General features: G+C 42.3%; 2 protein-coding genes across 5 annotated transcripts in view; one reads left to right on the plus strand and one right to left on the minus strand.

Moving 5' to 3' along the window:
• plppr1 (phospholipid phosphatase related 1) overlaps positions 1-10,855 on the plus strand; it is a 38,078-nt gene extending 27,223 nt beyond the window's left edge. For 3 of the 4 annotated variants that reach the window (XM_069514018.1, XM_069514017.1, XM_020082605.2), the window contains 5 exons: positions 2,090-2,222; positions 4,268-4,518; positions 4,883-5,059; positions 8,803-8,934; positions 9,483-10,855. In XM_069514018.1, coding sequence (XP_069370119.1) covers positions 2,090-2,222; positions 4,268-4,518; positions 4,883-5,059; positions 8,803-8,934; positions 9,483-9,515 — 726 coding nt within the window. In that variant the 3' untranslated portion in view covers positions 9,516-10,855. Of the gene's footprint in view, positions 1-2,089; positions 2,223-4,267; positions 4,519-4,882; positions 5,060-8,802; positions 8,935-9,290 lie in introns of all 4 variants that reach the window. The other variant, XM_020082606.2, reaches the window with a different exon arrangement.
• A 1,518-nt stretch (positions 10,856-12,373) lies between these two features.
• The window catches only part of grin3a (glutamate receptor, ionotropic, N-methyl-D-aspartate 3A), a 35,965-nt gene continuing 28,331 nt past the window's right edge, over positions 12,374-20,007 (minus strand). The window contains exons 8-10 of the mRNA XM_020081684.2: positions 19,586-19,747; positions 19,268-19,338; positions 12,374-14,292 (exon numbers count right to left, since the gene is read on the minus strand). Coding sequence (XP_019937243.2) covers positions 13,716-14,292; positions 19,268-19,338; positions 19,586-19,747 — 810 coding nt within the window. The 3' untranslated portion in view covers positions 12,374-13,715. The remainder of the gene's footprint in view (positions 14,293-19,267; positions 19,339-19,585; positions 19,748-20,007) is intronic.

Below are 20,007 nucleotides of genomic sequence, written 5' to 3' on the forward strand. Positions count from 1 at the left end.
CAACAGATCTAAGCCCCTCTTTTTATTTACAATCTATGGACGTGAGTTGCTCCAGTGATAAATGGATTTATTAGTAATTCATGATAATCGTGAAATAAAGGTTGCATGGGCAGAAAGAAATCCCTCCGTCTAGAGGGAAATTTAGTTTTCTGAGGGCTGCATATGTCTAAGAAAAAACTTAACAGTGATTTATTTTTAATGAAATTTGAGAAAACCATCAAACAATCTAAACAGCTTGTAAACTACAGCGATCAACACAATGTGTGTTTGTTTTTGCTGCCTCAGGCTGCACAGATGATTGTTTTCCGATCAAAAATTCTTCAGCTCTTTGGCAGCGAGTGGAACGAACCGCCCCATGAATCATTTATGGTTCTCCACAGGGCGCAGCAGTCACTTTTAATGTGTGGGTGAAAAAAAGGATCTCTGTGTGACTCTCTGTCATTTCCTGTCCCAGGTAAAGTTTTCATTTCTGATAACTTCCTGCTGTGTTGTGGACCTGAGCTCTTGTTAATGTGCTACAGTGCTGAATAGGTCAGATAGTACATGAAGCAGACGTCTGCTCTTTTAGTTTCATGTCGAGCAGAATACCCCTGAGAACGAGGCTCTCTGTGAAGTATTAGCATGTTCTTTTCTCGGAGTCTGTTGTTTGACCTTTTCACTTTGTGCTCAGGCGCGACACAGTTGTTTCTCAGTTTTCTAACACTGAACGTTTCAGGGAGGAGTCTTGTTTCCAGTCAGATGTCATGACATTTGTATAAAGGAGGCTGGCAGACACATGGGTCGATTTAAGACAGTTAGTCAGTGGTGACCTTTTCAGTGCAGGAGCAGACTCTAGTGAGACAACTACTTTGGTGTTTTATCCAGCGCCATCTTGGTTTTTTGAAACCAGAAGTCACCATATTTGGAAGAGCTAGGGGTGGAGCCTGACTTACACAGTATCCACGCCCCAATGCACACGGTTCTTCAGGTGAGAGGTGGAGCCGCTGATTTTTGGCTCTGTGTGTTCTTACATCAAATTCTCCTGGATTTCTACGGACATTATACTCAGAGGCCAGGTGGATAAAGTTTATAGAGACTGCGGAGCATCTGCGGTCACACGTGCACCTCCTCTGAAGAACTTACGGTGGAACTGCTGAGTTCAGTGCATGTCTGAAAGCAGCTTATTGTGACCCCGTCCCAGGACACACCAGCCATATTGTGATATTATGTGTTTGTACACTCATGCTGGTGATCTGTTTTGATTGGCCTTTTCGAAATGCATTTTGATTTATCACAAACTCTGCTCAGCCCAAATAAACCACATGCGCCAAGTTGCTTGCCCTTTACAGTTTCCCTCTGTTTGAAGAAGGTCTTCTCAGGCTACGTTTGCACTCGACGACAGATGTTTCTGCGTCATTAGACATCAAACGATGGATTTTCAGTCACGATGCATCTGATGATAGCTCATGATTCATGATTTGCATGCTTTATGTCACTCATCATGCGGCAGAGAACAAGTGTTTGAAAATATTAATTCAGCCTCCTTCATGCTGACAAATCCAGACTGGATCCAGTGCAAAGCTTAAAAACCTTCGGATCCAGTTTATGTGAGAGATGTCAGCTCCTCTTTCTTCTTCTTCTTTTTTTTTTTACAGTTCCCAACATCACAACATCGGCTGCTCCTGCTGTTTAAAGCCACAAGAAAACAGAAAGGGAAGATTTTTGTTCTGAGGATCATGTTGATGATGAAAATAAATAAATAAAATAACATTCACATGGGACAGAACGAAAACAAAAGTTTTGTTTCTCGTCCTGAGGCTTGAGACACACTCTTACATAAACAGACACAAATACCAAAGACAAAACCAGACGCACTCAGACACTCAGATAGTTTCATTTTGTTTGTCCAGCAGCAGCTTTTCCATTAGACCTGCTGTCATGTCCACACTCTAATGGACCTGGAGAAAAACTGCATAAAAACAAAGTGGTTTGTGTTCACGGGCCAGACAGGAGCAAATATTATATTATATATAATATCTGCTTTAAACTTATTGTTTTCTTCCTTGTTCCTTGTCTGTGTTTGATTTCGTGGATATGTTTCTGTGTGCAGATTTTCATCGGAGAGGTCTCCATGTATGTGATGAAATCGACGAGGGAAGCTCTGCTGGCCCAGGAGAAAACCATAGTGACGGGAGACTGTTGTTACCTCAACCCCCTCATCCGCCGGATCATACGCTTCATCGGTGAGAGCGGTCTCGTGACAAATACTCAAAACTAGTCATTAGTATTATGATGATAGCATTAGAACAAATTCGGGTTTGGTATCATTTGTGTTTTTACCAATAAAATGTGTAAAATCAATTCGTTTAAAACAGTTCAGAAGAACAGCTTTTTTATTGCTAAAAACAAATTGGAAGTTCAAATTTACACTACTATATATAAATAAGTACAAGTCTTACAGATTTACATTTAAAAAAATCATATAATAAAAAAAACACAATAATTTAACACTAAAACAGTTTCATTGCCTTCTCTGCTCAAAAATTCACACGACCGTGAAGGACAAGGAAAAAACCCCCTTCCATTTATTTCTGTACGGTTTATCCTTTGAGGGTCACTGGGGGGAGCCGGAGCGAATGCCAGCTGACATTGGGCGAGAGGCGCAGAACACTCTTGACAGGTCGCTAGCGTATCACAGGGCCGACATATAAAGACAAAAAATTATTCAAACTCAGTCAATTAAGAATCGCCAGTTAACCTAAACCCAATCTGGACGTCCTCTTTGGAGTGCGGGAGAAAGCTGGATTAGCCGGAGAAAACCCACTGAGGCCGATCCAAGATTCAAACCGGGAAGCCTCTTGCCGTGCCGCCCGAAGGGAAAACCTGAAAAACATGAAATGGGCACTTTAAGTGGAGTTTTCTGCAGTTTGAGCACTAGATTAATGGCTCAGTAACTCCTACTTCTGCAACATCATAACTGTCCCTGTGACTTTCACAGTCTTTCGATAAGTGTTTAGGAGGCAGCTTGCTGTATATCATGGCTGACAGCTGACTGCGGAGGATGCCAGTCACCTGTGACTGAAACTCAAACAGTAACCGATGATTCAGGACTTTTGAAAGTTTGGTGTTTAAGATAAAGTTTGTTCACATTTTCGACATGTGGCGTCACCATAAGGAGAAGACAAGGGTGCAAACGATTCAAGTGTGGATACCCGACCTGAATCGTCGAGGTTCAGACTTACATTTTTAAGTGATAATGGGGTTTCGTCATGTAGGCTGGCCACAAAAAAACAAATCTGTGTATTACGATTTTTCTCTTGGGCAGTTCGGACAGAAGATTGCAGCCCACAAACGATAAACAACCATCACGGTCATCGAGCAGCCAAAGTTCCTCAAACACGACATTAACCATCCAATTTTCAATTTTATAAAAGATTGCCACTCCTACGAGAAGGGCTTCTTTATCTGTTCCATTGAAGGAGGAAGCCCGCCGGACTTTGCATACTCAGAAATGTATTGTTCCTTTTTTTAAATAATACCCCTTCACCGCGCAGAACACTCATCAGAAATTCATTAGGCAATTCATATGATTTATATTTCCCTCTGTTCCAGAGCAATCTGTCACATTCAAAGGATCGCCGAGGCTTTTCGTTTTCCACTCCCTCGCTCCCCGCCCAGCTCCTCTCCTCTCACCCTAATCCCACCCCCCCACTCTCTCTCCCTCTCTCTCCCTCTCTCTCTGCCCTTCACACAATCATGTCCCTGTGCCCCTCACAGGCCCCCGAAACCCTCCCACCCCCTCACGCCCCCGCAGCCCCCTTGCATGAGAATACAAAGCAGAGTAATTTCATGGCTAAGCAGGCCAGATAATCAACAGTCATATTTCACAGTAAGAGGAATTCAGACGCTGGTCAGGGTCAGTGTGCTGTGTCAGTGCAGTCATTAATTTCAGATGCTATTTTTTTTCCTTTGACTTTATGTTGTTGTTTTTTCCTCTGTGTGTCGTCCACATTGCTGTTTTGATCATGCACCTTGGAAAAGAACAAAAATACACCACTGTCTTCAGGCCAGGTTTTTGTTGTCAGTTGTTCAAATTCTTTCTGCTTCCACAACATATTGACGCGCAACTAATGTGCCTGACCTCGTCTCATTTTAAGACCATGGTTGCTGTGGTGGTCCATTTGCGGTTTCCAAATTATGGGACAACAACAACCGCGCCATGTGTGGTATTTACACTCTTTCGTTTAAATTGTCATCGTGCCGTATCTGTGTCTCTGTGTGCCCTCAGGTGTGTTTGCATTCGGACTGTTCGCCACAGACATCTTCGTCAACGCAGGACAGGTGGTGACGGGAGGTCTCTCTCCTTACTTCCTGTCTGTCTGCAAACCCAACTACACGGGCACAGAGTGTCGCTTTAACCACCAGTTTATCATCAACGGCAACATCTGCACCGGAAACCCCATCGTCGTGGAGAACGCCCGCCGGTCGTTCCCTTCCAAGGACGCGTCGCTGAGTGTTTACTCCGCTGTTTACCTGACGGTGAGGACAACGAACTTGCACTATTGAACCTGCATGTGGAAATCTAGGTTTTTAAATGCTGGGATTCTCTTTCACTCGCAGTAGGAGGTTCCTTATAATCTTTTATTCCCTGTGAAGAAATAATCCTTTGTTTTTGAGATTTATTTCAGTCAGCTGATGAAAGTTTTTGACATCTTTCCTTTTTGTTTTGCTAATCAATGGGAGCTTTGTACTGTTATGGAATAGTCAAATGTCTGACTCAGTTTCTGTGGGACACTCCCAGTTACTCTGCAGGAGACTCTCTTCCCTTTGACACAGAAATAAAATACTATCTTTTGTATTTTCACATCTTTTGGTTTGATCTCCCTAATATCCTCCTCTTCAGATGTACATCACCAGCACCATCAAGACCAAGTCCAGCCGCCTGGCCAAGCCTGTCCTCTGTCTGGGCACGCTCTGTTCAGCCTTCCTCACCGGCCTCAACCGAGTCTCGGAGTACCGGAACCACTGTTCGGACGTGGTGGCCGGATTCATACTGGGATCGGCCATCGCTCTGTTTCTGGTGAGATCAGCGGACAAATGAAAACTCTCGGGAGGCTCGGGAACGGGAATAAGAGGGTAGGAGAGAAAGAGAGGGTGATGCTCGGAGGTGGATTCTGGTCATGAATTATACTCAAATTATAATAACAATTTCCAGCTTCATCTTGGAACCGACCCAAACCAGTAATTAAATGATTAATTCGTGTTGCAGCGGCCTGGGTGTGGAGGCGTTTTAAAAGTCAGTCCTGATACAAATGTTGGTCCAAAAATGTTTTTGTAGTTAAACAACAGATTGTTAAATGATATGTGTTGAATGTAGAGGGCTTGTGGTATTAAGTAAGCTGGTAAAGAAAGTAAAAGTCAGGAAGAGGTGATGGGGAGAGGATGTGAAACAGGATGAAGCAGGGTTTAAGATGAGCTTGGACGAGGTTCAGATGCAGGTGAATTTGGAAAGAGGGAGGAAGTTAAGGATTGGGGGGGAAGAGGAGTGGAGAGAAAATACAGAGATGGGACCTGGGTTGCTCCTGAGAAACTTTCAAAAGAGAGAAGTGAAGAAGGGGTAGAAGCATCACAAGAGAGAAGAAAGTTTTTGGGGGAATTTAATTCAGAGATGGAGCAACCAGAGATCGTATTTATCTTTTTCAACCACATGTCATCATAATTAATAAACTGCAACTTAGTTTAAAGTGGAGCCCATCCTCCTGTGATGTGTTGTCAAACAGCTTCCACTGAAAATTAAAAAGGTCTTTGTCAACATCATAGTTTATGCAGGGTGGTGATTATAGCCGAGCCCCTCAAGTTGTTTTGGGGTTGAAGCGGGAAGCCCACTGAGGAGAGGAAGGAAGGTGGAGGGAACCCCCCCCACACACACACAAATCAAAAACGAGAGATTTATTGAAGTGTCTCAGAAGCTTCATTAGTTGTAATTGCCGATGGGCCCGTGTGTCAAAGCAGGAAGGAGTGTGAAAGAGAGGAGAGGGAGGAGGAGATGTGGAGGGAAGAAATCAGTGGTTGGTATTTGAACATTGGCTGCTGGTGGCTGATTTGATAACTTATTGATTCAAAGAGCAAGAAGGAGCGATATGAAATGTATGTACAGGAAAAACTCAGATCAATCACAGCATAGTTCGTTAGTAAAACTATTAGAAGGTAGTTTTGGTATTATTTTAAACATTACGGAGACGGTATGTATTGACAACCAGTTCTTGCATCTACCATTTTTTTAAGACAGTTGCAATTATCACACCTCACTACAAACCAAGAGTGATCACAGATTTAATGGATGTTGAGAAAGTGAAGGGCAATGAAAAAAATAGCATTTTAAGATTAACGGACATCTTGGCTGGATGGTGAAGAGAGGTTCATAGGTTTCACTATAGAGGACAAATACCTGATAAACCATAGTAGACATTCAGATAACGGTAGATTCTGATTGTAAAGGATACTTTCAGGTTCCCTTGGTAAGTAGAGTTAGGCTCATATTTACCTGTTCTGGTCTTAGTCATTGTGTTTTCTAATAAATTGGTTGGAAGTAGCTAAAAGCCAGTGATCTTCAGTGTCCTCAAGCAGCTTTGTCCTTGGAACACGAGGAGGTGGAGGAGCCACTGCACTCTGCTCTAATGAAGGATATAAGCTTTTAATGATTGACCTATAAAAATTGACATGTTGAGGCAGCAATCTCCTGGGAAAGATGAAAACAAGGAAGTCGGTCATCGCCTCAGCAGTTTTCATCCTTCTCATTTCCAGCGAATTATCAGCAAACCATGAAGTCAAGAATGGCGCCCGCTCCCCCTGCACATGGACCTAATGGTCCTGATGAAGCTTATCAAGGTCTTGTCATCTGAGAGCTGAGGCGGTTTGATGGACTGCTATCTTGAGGGAATTAATTGGCACAAAGACAAGTAGAAAGCAGGTATATCTTAAATCCCTGTGCTAGCAGTGCTCACAGAGAGAGAGTCTCTGTTGGCTCATCAAACTGCACCTGCCATTAGTCTTATTAGAGCTTTGTTCTCTGCCAGCAGATTGAGGGATAAGTCCTAAGCTGAGTGTCCTGGAGCTCCAGGATGATATAGATAAAATCCTCAAAATGGGAGACAGAGGTGTCTGCTTGATCCCAAACAAATTAGAGGTCCATGGCCTCATCTGAGGCTGTGGGAGCCCTTTAAATTTAGAATTCCTATCAACTAAACCTCTATTTGATGCTAGCAAGTTATGTAAAACTGCCATTTTATGCAGGTCAAAAACATATGCATGGGGTCGGTTCAAGCCGGACCCGATTATATGGTGCAACCCTGGATCCTGTGTGCAGACAATTTGCACATTTTTCATTTCAAAGCTCAAAACCACTTTACCACGGCAATAAGCAAATTTCCCTTTCCTTTTCCACCTGAGACAATAGATTCCAGATTGGTAGAGTTCGTCTTAGCATGGGTGACAAGACACAGAAATGGAAAGAAAGCAGTCATCCATGATCTTATGCTGAAAACCAGAGAAAGGATGCCAGGATGTAACAGGATGGTCACGGCACAAAAAAGATAGGTTGCATCCCAAAGTGGATTAGAACAGTGGAGGGAAAATAAAGCAAATCAGTGTCAGAGTTGAGTTGAGCACAAAAGCCTGCACTTTGAACATTTCTGTCCCGCTCAGTCTAATCAACTTAAAGTGGAGATTCAATTTGACAGGGATCATAAAGAATTCAAGTGTTTTTTGTGAAGACGTGACAGTGATGTGAAGCCTCTTTGATTCATTCGTTTCCTCTGTGTTGGGAAGACAGACTGTCCATGAACTGCCGCAAACATGGAAACCTTGAGGATCCTCCAGGAGAGAATCGCCCGGCTCCATTTTCTCCTTTGCTCCTGCCGCAGGGCATGATTGACCTGGGGGTTGGGAGTCGGAAGGTGGAAAGATCTCCCTCAGGCTGCGTTTTTGATTAACTAGTCCAGGGAGGGGGCTTCAGAAGTGCAGCAAAGAAACTGATTGACAGGCAAAAACAAGAATTTACAGGAACATGTAATTTAGAGGAATTTTAACAGACGTATCAATGAGGAAACAAGTCGACAGTTCTCGGAGCCGAGCACAGATCCACACCACGAAGACAAACATCCCGGGGCGTCTCCTGACTGTGTTAAATGATGGCTGAGTTTTGGGCACTTATATGGCAATTTTTTGGTCTTAAGACTGTGGATATTTTTACAGTAATAGCTGTTGTAAAGACAAAGTATGGACCCATGTCTCAAAACAATATCTCAGGTTCCATTAATGGGAGCTGAATATCTCTGTGGCACCGGGGTTGTTTGATTTAAATCACATTTTAATTCAAATGGATTTTTTTTCTCAAAATGAATGAGCTAATTAGCAAATGTAAGTATGCTAATACATTAAACTAAGAGGGTGTGCAAGTTAAACATTATACCAGCTAGACATTAGCATATTAGCATGCTAATGTTGGCATTTAGCTCTAACTCATTGAGTTACAAATTTACCACCAATATAATGCTTGAAGAACTGACAACCTAAAATGACAGAAACCATTTTTAAGGAAAATGTATTTAACATTGTACTTTGATTTTTTTTAGTTTGGTCCATGTCTCATCCACGAACACATGAGGAGACGGGATCTATGACCTATACTGCCGCCATGGAGATGCTTTGCGTTCACTTTCCTGTCTTCCATCTTTATATACAGTCTGTTCATATACAGCTGACACTGTGTTAGCCTCTGCCATTGTCCATCTCACTCTTAACGTTGAACTGTCCTCTTCGCAGGGTATATGTGTGGTGAACAACTTTAAAGGTGTCCACAGTGCAGCAGCCAAACAGAAGACTGAAGAGTACCGCGGCCTCCCTCTAATGACTTTCCCCCGTGTGGAGAGTCCTCTGGAGACCCTCAGCGCACAGGTAGCTAAAAACACTTAACCCGGAATCCCCAAAACTTTAATCTCCACAATGTGCATTATCTTTCCCCATTAATTGGTAGAGCTCCCTCGTGGCCTTCAGCTTAAATGAAAAAACTCCCCCCCTCCAGATACTTTTAATTTAGTCTAACGGAATTTGCTTTGTACTGTAATTTGTTGTAATTTACTTTTTTCTGCTTCAGTTGGTCATTTCTTAGAATTACTGAGATAATTAATTGACTAAAGAGAGGGATTCAGTATCAATCAAATATTTAGTTCACCATATGTGTTCTTTCTTTCTTTCTCTTCTTTCTTACTTTCTATTCTATTCTATTCTTTCTTTCTTTCTTCCACACAAAGCATTGACACATGTTCAGATTAATATACAGGCATGATATTTTGCACGCCCACCCTGTCCTCCCTCCCACACACGGACACACATGCTGTGACCTCACACAGTGATTTCCTCTACCTTTTCCTCTCCACTCCCTTTCCCTCTCCTTCCATTTTCTGTGTTTCCCTCTCCACCTCTCCTCCCACGTCCATTCTCAGAACCACTCGGCATCGATGACGGAGGTCACATGACTAAGGGGGCAGCACCGGGTCACGTTTGCGTCTCCACAGCACTTCCAGACACAATGACGAGGACGCATGCCACGTGGCGCCGATTGCTTGACGAGAAAAAATAAAAAACACTCCTGATATATCTGTTTCATTCACCTGGGGGATAGAAGACACCATGTTTGTAATGGTTCTCATCTAGTTGGGCTTTGCTCAGTTCAACCCGCCGAGGCACCCTGATCGCATCAAAAATATCACAAGACAAACTCGAGCACAGTTTTTCTTTTTCCAGATATTTAAAACCATTTGAAACATGGGATGTGTTTTCCCTCCATGGTGGTTTGTAGTTAGAGGACAGTGTTTTGTACATTTTTGTATGAGCGAGTGCTGTAGCCTATCCTGACGGTGTTAAACCTGCACACTTCCTGTCAGCTGACTCACTCTGTTTTACATCACATCCTGCCAGGTCGTCGATCACCACATTCGTCCCTCTGAGTCTGAAAAATCTGCTATGAAAAAAAAATCTTGATGTTGTCGTTCCGTGATGTTTGTCCTTTGTACAGGAAAAAAAAAGACAGAATCCTTCTTTTTATTATCTCTCTGTACATTACTTGACCATGTCAGGTCATATTTTGTAAAGATTTTTGTTAATCTGTTTGACTATTCTGATCCGTTTGGACCTGTTTGCCTGCTGTAAACCTGGATATGTTATGGTATCAGTTTAAGTGTTTTGGGGAATGATTCCCTCTCTCTCCTTTGGAGGAAATGACAAGGAAGAGTCAGTGACGTCCTCTGAGTCTTATGGAAATATGATCTGTAAAAGATCTCGATGGGTGTGTTTCACCCCAATTTCCTGATTCACTGTGATGTTAATAGAAATTGCTGAACAGAGATGTGTGGTGGGGCTAGTCTGTGCCAGATCTACCTGAAATTCCACTGGTGTGGCTTTACAATTGAATTTGAATCCCAATGGAAGATGTTCTAATAAAATATGTGGGGAAAATAAAAAAACAGACAGAAACTGATTTACTAAGGCCCGGCTAGCCCTCCTAATGGAAACCAGGCTAATGACTCCTGCTTCACTTTTCCTCCTTGAGGCTCCCCTCCCCCTCCCTGAGCCACCAGTGGATTGTGATGCAATGTTGTGACTCCATTTCCTATTGGAAGATAACGCCCAGCATGAAGAGAGAAGTCAAGATGTTTTATAAATATTAATGATTTGAATTATGCTCATCGTCATCATCATCGTCATTGTGATTATAATCATCTTTTACTTTGAAAATAAAAAGCGTTTCATTTGAAATGCTGCATATATTTTTTTTTTCTTGCTTTTGTCCACGAATTAAATAGTCAGTAGCAACAAAGTGTTCTCTTGTGTTTTTTATCATGTGTCAGAAATTCACCAACAAGCAGGATAACAGGTTAGAATCATACAGAGGCAACGTTAGCATCGTCTGACTGAAATAACCGAGAGTGGAGGATGTTTTCTCTCTGGTGTTGATGTGCTGGAAATAAACACATGATATCAGCAGCTAAATTTAAACATGTCTTGCCCCGCACACGCTCTTACAAGACGCCACCTCTCACCTGAACTCTTGCTATCGATCTCTCTCCGACAATCTCTTGCTGCGTTCATGGCAAACTTCATGTCTGAATTCATTTTAGGAGAGACTTACAGAGCACGAGACACGGACATGGTGACAACTACGTCCATCTACCTTATCAGTAAGGTCATATCCTCGAGAAAGAAACTGAACTATTGTTAATACTAAATGATATTTATTGTGACAGATGCACAGAAGAATGGCCTAACAGCTAAGTTAGGAGCAAAACATAATTCTTCTGCGAGCTTGTGTTTAAACAGGCCCTCAAAGAGTCTGTGTGTGAATATGAATTTAGTCCAGCTCCTGCTCTTCACACCACAGCCCTGTCCACACACACAAACTCAACCCAGACAAGAGATAAAAACGAGCAGGGATTCGTGATAAAACCATGAAGCTCTTATTTAGGCTTTCTGTCGATGCATCCTGTTACGACTGAGTCGACTCTGGTGATGTCTGTGCCACCGCTGAGCAAAGGTGCACAGACACACACATGCACACACGTGCACGCTGTCACAAAGGAAGCTGACAGCTCAGCCGGTGCACTTGCTCTTTTGCTCCGTCAGGCATTCATTTCAGCTGTGACAGCCTGTGCTTGCAGACACACTGGCTAAATAGATAGGTGTTGCTTGTGTGCAAGTGTGTGTTGCAGTTGTATTTGACCGTGCCGTGTGTTTTTAAATTGTCAGCCTTGGCTCTTCGGAATGTGCCTCCCTGTCTAAATTGCTGTCCTCGAGCAACACGGGTGAAAAACGACAACCAAACACTGTTTCCAGGTGGTGTGCTGGTTGTGAACGGCTGCAGGGTGTTTTTTAAAATCGTAATGGAATCTTTTTCAATGGGAGGAAATGAACAACTGCAGGTACATAGCAATGCCCCCCCCCCCCCCCAAAGATATCCAGTAAATAAATCCAGCACACACAGTGTAATGTGATTGCTGTGCTCTGGCCGTCAGCCATCGTCCCTCTGCTTTCACTGACTCATCTTTGTCTGACTTACAAGGGCTCATTACCCATCAGTGAAGGCAAGTAGCTCTAATCCTTAAAAAAAAATCATGATGGTCGTTGAGCTCGTCAAGCCTCTGCTTTTCTTCGGAGTAACTTCCTCTCATTGCCAGAAAAGAAGGTGGTGCTGCATACCTATACCTGTTCCCAGCATCGAGGCGTACTTTTTAAAAGCTGAACTCAGGCTCCACATTGTACCGTATGTATATATACTGGAAATCGTGACTTCAAACATTTCAGGTTCACAAAAGACAAAAGAAGAAAGGCTGCGATTCAATTAAGTGCAAAGAAGAGAGGTAATTTTTAATAACGCAACACATCCAAACCCAAACAGAAAAGATGCAGAACAGAGAACAGATCTCAGCACACAGGATGACTGTGTCAGTTGTGAATTGTTCATAGTTAAATAACCTGTCAGAGTTCAACTAGTGGTCTGCATGTATGTGACAGTTACATTATACATATTTGACAACAGGGTTGTACCAGAAATGAACTGGTAGACCAAAGACCACAGGTATCACATTAAAAGTTTTTTGCTTTGGTCCCTGACTAGAAAAGCTGTGGACCCTTTTTCTATCAATTTGTACATTATGACTTCTCCAGATCACATGTTGCTAGTCAAACTCTGACAAGTTAAATAATGCCTAGTAGGTGCTGCTTTAGTAAAATACTGGAAGTGCAACCGTGAGGTGCAGGACAACATTATACAGTGACCCATAAATAAGGTTTTGTATAGACCACCACACGATGCCAACCAGAGGTTCTTGATGAATACAGAGGTGTCTTGCCACAACTTTATATCTCTTTTTTTTTGTTTTTCTATTTGTAACAACCCTGAACGAACAGATCAGAAATTAATGCCCAAACTCAAATGAAACACTCATTGTTAAAGGCCAGGAACATTTAAACGTCAATGGTAAAGTCAACCAATCACCAGCAGTTCGTCTTTCCCCCACTGAAAGATACAAGGTTTAAGCAAGACACAGGGACATTAAGACTTAACTGGCTGGGTTCAACCACAGGTCACTTTACACTCTAAATGAGTCTCGACATTGGACTCAAGTGAATTAGCCCATTAAGCTTAAATACCAAAGTGTCTTCATATCTATGATCAAGGTATCATCATAGCAAGCAAATCTGTGCCCTTGAAGAGACAAAGCTTAGAGGGAAGGGATGAAAGGGACAAACGTTTAGGGTGGAGGGGGGGTGGAATGGAAAAAATTGCAGGATCGGGTAAAGGGTGAAAAGAAGGTGAAGAAAATGAAGGAAAAGATGTTGAGAAGAGGATGGGGATGCACAACTCTTCAGCAACAAGCTAGAAAGAACAGATTTGGTTCAGGATCCCTGGTTCACCTTTGTTCAGTGCTTCTCGTCTTTTTAAAATCCCGGAGGTCAGGAAATGTCCAAAAGGAGATACAGAGCTGGATCTGACCCCTGGGGAACATCTCAGTCCAGCGTTCAGGGGAACTCCAGAGCATCAGGGAACATTTAACCTCCAGAAATCTGTGAAGGTTCCTACTCCAGAACTCAGGCAAGTGTTCTTTTTCCAGACAGAGGTTCTAGAAACTCGTCCTGTGTCTAACCAGGTGCCTCTTGGGAAAAAAACAGAGGCAAAAGCTTCAGAACTCCGGGAGTGTGTTTGTGTGTTGGTTAGTCTGTTGGTGGGACTGGGTATACTGAGCAAACTGGTTGGACTGGAGAGTAGAGGCCTGACTGGGTGCAGTCTGGTTTGCTTGCTGGTTTTCTGATTGGTACTGTTCTAGCTCTCTCTTCCTCCTCATCGCTGACTGCAGCTGTTGCTTGATTATGAGGATTTGACCCTCAAGTTCTGACAGCTCCTGAACCATGGGGTTGCGCCCCACACTCAGGCCGGGGGCGCAGTCAACCATGCCCAAACCCCGGCACTGTGCAAGGCCCTGTCCCGAGCCCCCCTGACCCGGCCCCATCCCTTGGCCCAAGCCTCGGCCTAACAGATCGGAGCGACCGTTAGATGTGGTCACTATGGGCATGTGTTTCTCTAGTAGGGGAAGAGAGTGGGGGTGAGGAAGGGCTGACGGGGGTGGTGGAGGAGGGAGATCCTGGGAGGACGGGCGTTCCAGGTCATTCTGCATCTCTTGAGGAAGGACCCTTCGCCTGTTGCAGTGGGACGACTCTGCAGGATTCCAGGATGCTGACTGGTTGTTTCCCTCGTTGCACCTAAAGATAAAACAGATACACAGAGAAATGTAAGTATGATAATAAATGTAAAACGTAAGAACTCTACTGTTCGGACTGGATCTTATGAGGCTGAATCCTACAAGTAACCAGTACCTCAGATGACACCTCTCTCCACTACTTTTTTGTGATGCAGGCCACTCCTGACCACACCAGCAAAGTTAAGCCAACTTGATTTGAAGGTCTTTGGCTCCAAAATGACATTTAGCTGTATTTTTTTAAACTAAAAACTTTATCAAGATCTCGTGTGGGCGGGTTTGTTGTGGTTAAAGGTTTGCAGACTGGTTAGAATAAAGTGTTAAGTTTCCTCTCACCTCATGTCTCATTACTAACCAGGTTTCTTTCAACATGACCATTATAATTTAGCAACATTGTGAAGCTAATGTTCAGCTTTGTGACAGGTGCAGCAGCCAACAGCAACAAATTAATGAGGTGATACCCGGCAATGTCATAATTATATCATTGCTGAAATAAAATGTAAATAAACACAGAATTTGGATTTTATTTTTTTAACGAATAGGCCTCCACAAGCAGGTAAAAATGAAAAAGAGCGAGAAGACCTTGACTGTCAAGGCCTACAGGTGGAAATAAAATTCGTGTCCAATTAATTTCCTCCAGCTCCAGTCGTGATCCCACCTACCTTCATCTTTAAGCTAATGAGCACCAGCAGCAGTAACATGGGCTGAGGGGGTGAAGACTCAGTGTGACACAACATCATGAATGTCATGTTCTATTCAGGCTTAAACATATATCAGCCGACGCTCAGGATCAAAACACTACACTTCTCTTCATGCTGCTCCAGAGACTAACGGAGGAGCCGAGCGATTCTCAACCTCTCTCCATCGTGCAGCCTTTGTCCTGCCTCCTCCTCAAATCATTTATTCTTTATCATATAACAGTTTCACAGACCATGGAAGAGAAATATATAAATTTATGACACACTCATGTTTCAGAGTTAGACAAACTCGGGGTGGGGAAACGCAGATGTGTCAGTTCCTATGAAAGCATTGACCATGAAAATAAAAAAATGAATAACAAAATAAAAAATATCAGCATGTGAAAAGAAGAAGGTCAAAAGAAAGTGGCATCTGCAACACAAAGTTCAGAGAGACTGGATTCAAGAAGGTTTTTACTTGATTCATTTGCAAAGTTTATCTTTTATGTTCAATAGTTTTATGTTTTGTAGCCTGACGATGTTGTGAAATATCAATTTTATGAGGTGTTTTGGTTTTTAGATTAATATTTACTGTATGGACATTTACAGAGAAACAGACAAACAAATAAAAAAATGCTGCAAACAAATTACTTTGTGTGATTAAATTATATTCATGGAACCCTTATATAATTTGATAATTTAAATTAATCTATATTGTTCTATTTTATGTATTTATTACTTGTATTTTGCTTCTTATGATTAATGATAGCTTGACATTTAATTTTAATTGCTTTTTTTATGTTGTTTAAATAAGGTTTATTATTCAAAAATATCTTCATATTCATTTCTCAGAGAAAAACCTTCTACTAAAGCAGATAAATAGGCAGAAAAATCACCAATCACCAATAACATAATTTCACTCAAAATCATATTTTCAGCTTTTGACATGCGGCAGCTGTGTCACGGTGAACGAGAGATTAGTATACAAATGTATTTTACATTATCTGTAAATTATTCTGCTGAGCGTTACCTCTGCTCACGTTTCTCACATCGGCTAAATCCCTCCACCATTTACACCGCTCAGATTCCTCCACATAATTTCCAGATAAACCTGCTCGCTCTGACTTACAATTTGCAGGGTTGACAGATTCCTCTCATTAGGATAAGCCAAAGGCTTCATTTACATTTTCATAAATATTGATTGGCTCCATATGCAGTTATGTATGTCCTTGCGACCAACGGTAGACCCAAACCTGATAGATGCAAAGCAAATACAGAATCCAAGGCTACCCAGAACTTCCAAACACTTCACATACCTTTACTGCAGCTTATGAAAAGAGGATTTGCCACATTCTTAGAATTAAATTAGCAAAGTTTCCCCACTGACCGCTATATACCAACCCATCTGTCGGGACAGATGTTGCTACCGCCAGTCAAAACAAGACACGGACGCAGCTGCAGCATTGTGAATAGGGAGGCTGTCCTTCAAAGAGCAGGACACAGGTGCAGCACACAGATATGAACCCTGCTGAAGTGTCTCTGAGTCTCCACCAGCTCTGGGCTACAGATTTGTGCAGCTTTTAACTGACCTTTTCATCACCCGGTGTAAAAATGTAGTTCTCTCATATTAAAATTGTTAAATATATTATTCAGAAGCTCTTATCTGATGTGAGCACCTTAACACTGTGTTTGATACTAAACTACGTGATCTCCTCGGCCGTCAGAGTATTTCAGGGTTTCGCAGACACAGATCCTGATTCCCTGGTTTTGTCTACATACTTGGTAACACAAATTTAAAAATGAAATATGGTTCCATCTTTAATATCTGGTGCATACAGTGCTGCAGTTTTCCCTGAGAAGGACAAAATCTTGTTCTATATAAAAAGACAGTGTTTACAAAAAAATACAGGGTTCCTGCAGGGATGTGGCTCAGGAGGTAAAGTGGGTGAGTAGAGTGAGCCCACTACCCAGAAGGTCAGAGGTTCAATCACAGTGTCCCCTGTTCTTTGCGTCAAAGTGGCCTTGGGCAAGATACTGAACCCCAGAATTGTGTGAGAGATGCACTGTATACATGTTAATGTGTGAAAGGAAAAACTACCACAAAGCTTCTTGAGTTTAAGTTCTGACAAACAATGTGCAGCCATGATGCTGAAGCACTTTGACTGAGTATAATTATGCAGGAGTGGGTCATCTATCCTCATTACCACAGGCATCCCTCACACAGCCTCAGCTCCATAATTATTATGTGTCCTTAATCCTCACTTTGAGCCCTCCACCTGTGTGTCCCCTCAGAGCGCGCTGCTAAGCAGGGATATTGGTGAAATAGAGCGCTGCACCAATTTCTCATGGTGTGTAATAAAATCTTCCGCTCAGCAAAAGGTTGAGGGTTGTTTTGATCTCTCTCCGCTGCAAGAAATGACTCAAATTTCCCTCCGCTTCAGAAATGCTCATTCGATAAAGAGCAAGCTCCAGTGTGATGTTAAAATGAGAGTTGATGAAAGTCGGGTCTGCTGCATGACACACACTGAATTGGTGTCGGAGTGACACTGAGGGTTTATGTAACTAATCTGAACACATGCAACATTTGAAAAGTCACTGCCCCAAAAAGAAGCTTTTCGTGATTTACTAAATCTCCAGCTCACCCGCCCGCTGTGCGGAACAATACTCTGTAACATCAGCGTGAGATTATTTCCCTGACTGATAATTAGCTTCCAGCTGATTTGACCATTCTTCTCTGTTTCTGATTTGCGAAGGGGCCTCTCATCTGACACTTGGATGTTAATTCATGTCACTTCTTCTCAGCCTAATAATTTGGCCGGTGGCCTGCTGTGAAAGCTTTAGTCAATTTGCAGGGTGAATGGAGGCTACAGGTTAACATGTGATTCATAATGACACGCCATGACTCAGCATGATAACATTTTATTTATTTTATTTTATTTTTAGCTGAGTAAAGTGTTATTCTGAATAAAAGTTTCTCAGTATTTTATAAAGCAATGTATAAGAAAGAATAAAACAACTAATTCCCATTGCGAAGGAAATCTTCATGGAGTCTAACTTTGACCTGCCATTTTAACTTCAGTATGTGTTATCGGCCTGCGTTGTCACTCACCTGACATCGTCTGTTCTACACATTTCAGATGACAGGAGTCAATTATCAAGATTTATAATATGTTACGTGTTTCCTGCTGATGGATGAAGCTTCTCCTCTTCCTCCAGCTGCACAATAACAAAGGTAAAATAACCCAGATATGGCTGCAGGTTGGCTTTACAAACCAACCAACAATAAAACAGACAAGGGTGAAAACATAACCTCCTCACTGGAGCTCATTAAAACCTCCACAAACCTCAGTGTCATAAGAACTGACTACATCTTTGAGAAAACTTGTGCTTGTGCAGTCCCCAGCCACTAGGGGGCGATCAACACATTTTGCTTCACTTTTAGGGAAGTGTCATTTCTTCTACATGCACCTGATGCACACAGTTTCCTGTGTAGGCTCCATGCTGTCAGTCCAGCTGAACTCACCTTACAACCCAGAGGTGAGTTAAATATCTCATTTCCACTGACCCGGCTTGGTTTGGCTCAGGTTGTTTGTGCTGCTGTGGCTTCACTGTTGTTCTCATTCAGTTTGCACCGTGTGGATTTACCTTCATGTATTGATTTACCAGGTATATGTAATGTTTGTGTATTTATGTGTATTTAAGTTGTGTTTGAGTCTGGCACATTTTCACCATGTTGCTGATCCAGTGTATAAACTGAACCCGTCTCTCTATTTAACTCTCATGGTTTGAAGTGGTTTTGATATTTTCACCTACTGGCCCATTTTAAAATGAATATATATGAAATTTTCCTTGAAAATTAAATAATGAAACTGGTTGGTTGTTTTTGTTCATGTAATTTATCAGATCATCAGATATCTTCAGTATCTCACCCTATGTTCACCTGAGCGTGATCGATAACATTGAGTTCCATCTCACACGAGACTGGCTTTGTATTCAAGGGAAACTGCAACGCGCCTGTTGCATATTCAGGAAGGCAGATTTGAATGCACCCCTGCTTATTAAGCAGTTAGCAGTCATTTTGTTTTGGGGGGGATTAGCTCTCTGAGCAGAATCCACGCAGCGTCTTGGATTCGTCGAGGGCCTCCTCTGCCAAATCCAACCGTAAAACCATTTGCTGTGAATAGTGTTAGCAGGTAATTCTCACAGAAGCTGATAAGACCCACAAATTATCCAGGACAGCCTTAGTTGGCCCCAAGATATTAAATTCATACAAAACGGAGGTTTCCATGACGGTGACAGTACCTCTTCTCAGGCTTGGTAACAGTCGGTAGTTTGTCGTCCGTGAAGACTGAGTTGAGGGCCCGGTGTAATCTCTGGAAAACAAGCAACACATAGCTGTCAAAAGCTTGAATGTAAATGCGTGAATAGAATAAATAAATGCGTAAATGATTTGTCTGTTTCTCTCTGATTATAGGGAGTTCTAAAGAGTGTGTGTGTGTGAGCGAGAGAGAATATGTTGCTGTCTATACGTTAAAAACTTCACAAGTACAAGATGCTGCTTATACTTCTGTACTTTAATTTGAAGTTTGGACTTTGAGTGGAGTGTGTGCGTGTTCCTACCTGGCTCGTGTGCAGCCAGTACTTGAAGCGCGGCTCCTTGACCCTCGGGATCACCAGCTTGTACACGATGTGTTCTGCTATTGTGGTCAGCAGAGACAAGGCCACGCCCACGCACAGCATCACAAACAGTCCGGAGAAATGCTTGATGCCCATCTGCAGAGTCTGGAGGGAGAGAAGAGATGTCTCATCAGTCACTATCGATAATTATCACAGCTCATTTGTAGAGTTTAAAAAACATTTTTTTTCTCTCCTGAGTGAATGTTGTGGTTTTAAACTCTTTCAAACTAATACCTCCTCACTGTGCTCGTACAATGCATATTGATTTATATATAGTTGTTACTTTCCTATATCTATAATTATATTGTTTTATTGCCCAGCCAGAGATCAACCCCTTTATCTTAAATATCCCGCTGGTGTGTTTA

This window comes from Paralichthys olivaceus, chromosome 18 (assembly GCF_024713975.1).
Source record: "Paralichthys olivaceus isolate ysfri-2021 chromosome 18, ASM2471397v2, whole genome shotgun sequence".
NCBI classification, from domain to species: Eukaryota; Metazoa; Chordata; class Actinopteri; order Pleuronectiformes; family Paralichthyidae; genus Paralichthys; species Paralichthys olivaceus.